Consider the following 2,261-nt stretch of genomic DNA (forward strand, 5'->3'; position numbering starts at 1 on the left):
TTTTTTTTATTGGATTATGTGTTCTTTTGATGACCAGTTTCTTGAGTTCTTTGTATATTTTGGAGATCAGACCTCTGTCTGATGTGGGGTCAGTAAAGATCTTTCCCCATTGTTGTTTTGTCAAGACAGGGTTTCTCTGTGTAGCTTTGGAGCCTGTTCTGGCACTTGCTCCGTAGAACAGACTGAACTTTAACACAGAGATTTACCTGCCTCTTCCTCCTGAGTGCTGGGATTAAAGGCGTGTGCCACCATCGCCCGGCCCATCAGGTTGTTTTTATGTTTTTTAGACAAAGTCTTGCTTTGGAGCCCTGGCTAGCCTAGAACTCACTCTTAGACCAGGCTGGCCTTGAACTTGCTTTGATTCTCCTGTTTCTATTTTTGGAGTGTTGGGATTACAGATGTGAGTCATTACCTCTGCTCAAAAGTTTCAGTTTATTAAGATTTTTATTTTATGTATCCAGGTATTTGGTCTGCATGTGCATCTGTAGATCACATCATCCTGGTGCTGGCAGATTCCAGAAGAGGGTGTTGGAGAGAAAGGGAGAGGGAGAGAGAAGCTGGGCGGTGGTGGCGCCTGTCTTTAATCCCAGCATTCGGGAGTAGTTGCTGGTGGATCTCTGTGAGTTCAAGGAGAGCTAGTTCCAGGACAGGCTGCAAAGCTACATAGAGAAACATTGTCTCAAAAAACAAACAAACAAACAAAAACACTACAAAGATAGATACACAGTCCTTACTTACCTAGGACTCGCTTATAGACCAAGCCAGCCTGAATTTGTGGTTGTCTCTGCTTCAGTCTCATGAGGGGGTGAGAGAGGAATGGTGCTACACCTGGGCTCTCGAGGTGGTTTGGTTTTTGTTTGTTTGTTTGTTTGTTTGTTTTAAGACAGTCTCACTTTATAGTCCAGGCTGACTTCAAACTCCCTAAGTGTCCCCGTAGCCTTGAACTGGAGAGCCTGCTGTCTCCAGCTCCGAGTGCTGGGAACAAGTATGTGACATCACAGCAGGCTGCGCTGCCAGTCCTCTTACCCTCCCATGGTGGAGTGCCTGCTGTCCCCACTCAGCTCACACGGGGCTCGGACAGATGGATCCCGAGACTAAGGCATGCCCTGTAACCCTCAGGATGACGAGGAGCTGGTCCGAAAGAGCCACCTGATGGGGATGAGACCCCTGATCCTGATCAGCTACAGGCACCCAGTCAATTTCTATCGCTGGGAGACTGAAAATCTGCAGATTCAGATGGAGGCTGCCCCATTGCGTACCTCAGGTGGGCCAAACTGCCCTTGCTGGTGGTGGTGTGCAGAGATGGGAAGTCCGGAGGCACTCTGAGGCCTTTAGGGGCATCTGGCAGCCTCTAGCCCCTCAGTACTGCATCTGACCAGCAGGATTCTGCTCAGCGGAGGTCATGTGCACCTTGAACTGGTATGCACCCATGCCCATCAAAAATGGCACCGTAGTTATGAGCGTGGACATCAGCAGCAATGGCTTGGGGGTCTTCATTCCCCGCAAAAGGTATTCAAGCCCAGGGCAGTCAGGAATCCCAGCCCCCAGAATCCCAAGGAAAGCAAGGGAGGCAAAAGGGAGGAGCAGGGGAAGGTGGCCGCGAGGGGTGAAGTTCCCCCGAGAGGGCCTTCCTCACTGGAACCTGCTCGCAGGTTCTATATCAATATCAATGGCTTCTTGAAGAAAGATACAAGTGGCAAAACCATCTTCACCGTGGGATATGAGGTGAGGGCTGCTGACTGGGAGAAGGTACGCATCACACACACATGGCCTGAGTGTCCCCCAAACCAACACAGACCCTATTTGTAGAACACTTACTTGAGCTCCAGGCTCCAGGTGATAACTTCCTAAATGTACCAGTTTCTTTTTCAAAGTGACTCTGGAAGGCAGGGGTACTTGCTTGCACACGTGTGTGTGGGCACACACACACACACACCCTCCCCAGGTGCTGGGGACTGACCAGAACCTCATGCTCTCCAGTGAAACACAGCCATAGGAGGAGGGCACATTCCCCATCTCCTCATTGGATCTTTTATTACATTATCATTTTGTGTGCGCTTATACCTATACTATGGAATGCACGCGGAGGTCGGAGGCCAGCTTTCAGGAGTCAGTTCTCTCCTTCCACCATGTGGAATTGCCTGGGATTGAACTCAAGACCTTAGACTTGGCCGGGCGATGGTGGCGCACGCCTTTAATCCCAGCACTCGGGAGGCAGAGGCAGGCGGATCTCTGTGAGTTCGAGACCAGCCTGGTCTACA

At 50.4% G+C, this 2,261-nt stretch overlaps 1 protein-coding gene across 1 annotated transcript in view; it reads left to right on the forward strand.

Annotated features, from left to right (window-relative positions):
* Nucleotides 1–2,261, forward strand: part of Catsperg (cation channel sperm associated auxiliary subunit gamma) — a 29,842-nt gene that overhangs the window by 3,652 nt on the left and 23,929 nt on the right. Inside the window, exons 3-5 of the mRNA XM_005361293.2 lie at nt 1,120–1,264; nt 1,383–1,509; nt 1,653–1,725. Coding sequence (XP_005361350.1) covers nt 1,120–1,264; nt 1,383–1,509; nt 1,653–1,725 — 345 coding nt within the window. The remainder of the gene's footprint in view (nt 1–1,119; nt 1,265–1,382; nt 1,510–1,652; nt 1,726–2,261) is intronic.

Source organism: Microtus ochrogaster, linkage group LG4 (genome assembly GCF_000317375.1).
Source record: "Microtus ochrogaster isolate Prairie Vole_2 linkage group LG4, MicOch1.0, whole genome shotgun sequence".
Lineage (NCBI taxonomy): Eukaryota > Metazoa > Chordata > Mammalia > Rodentia > Cricetidae > Microtus > Microtus ochrogaster.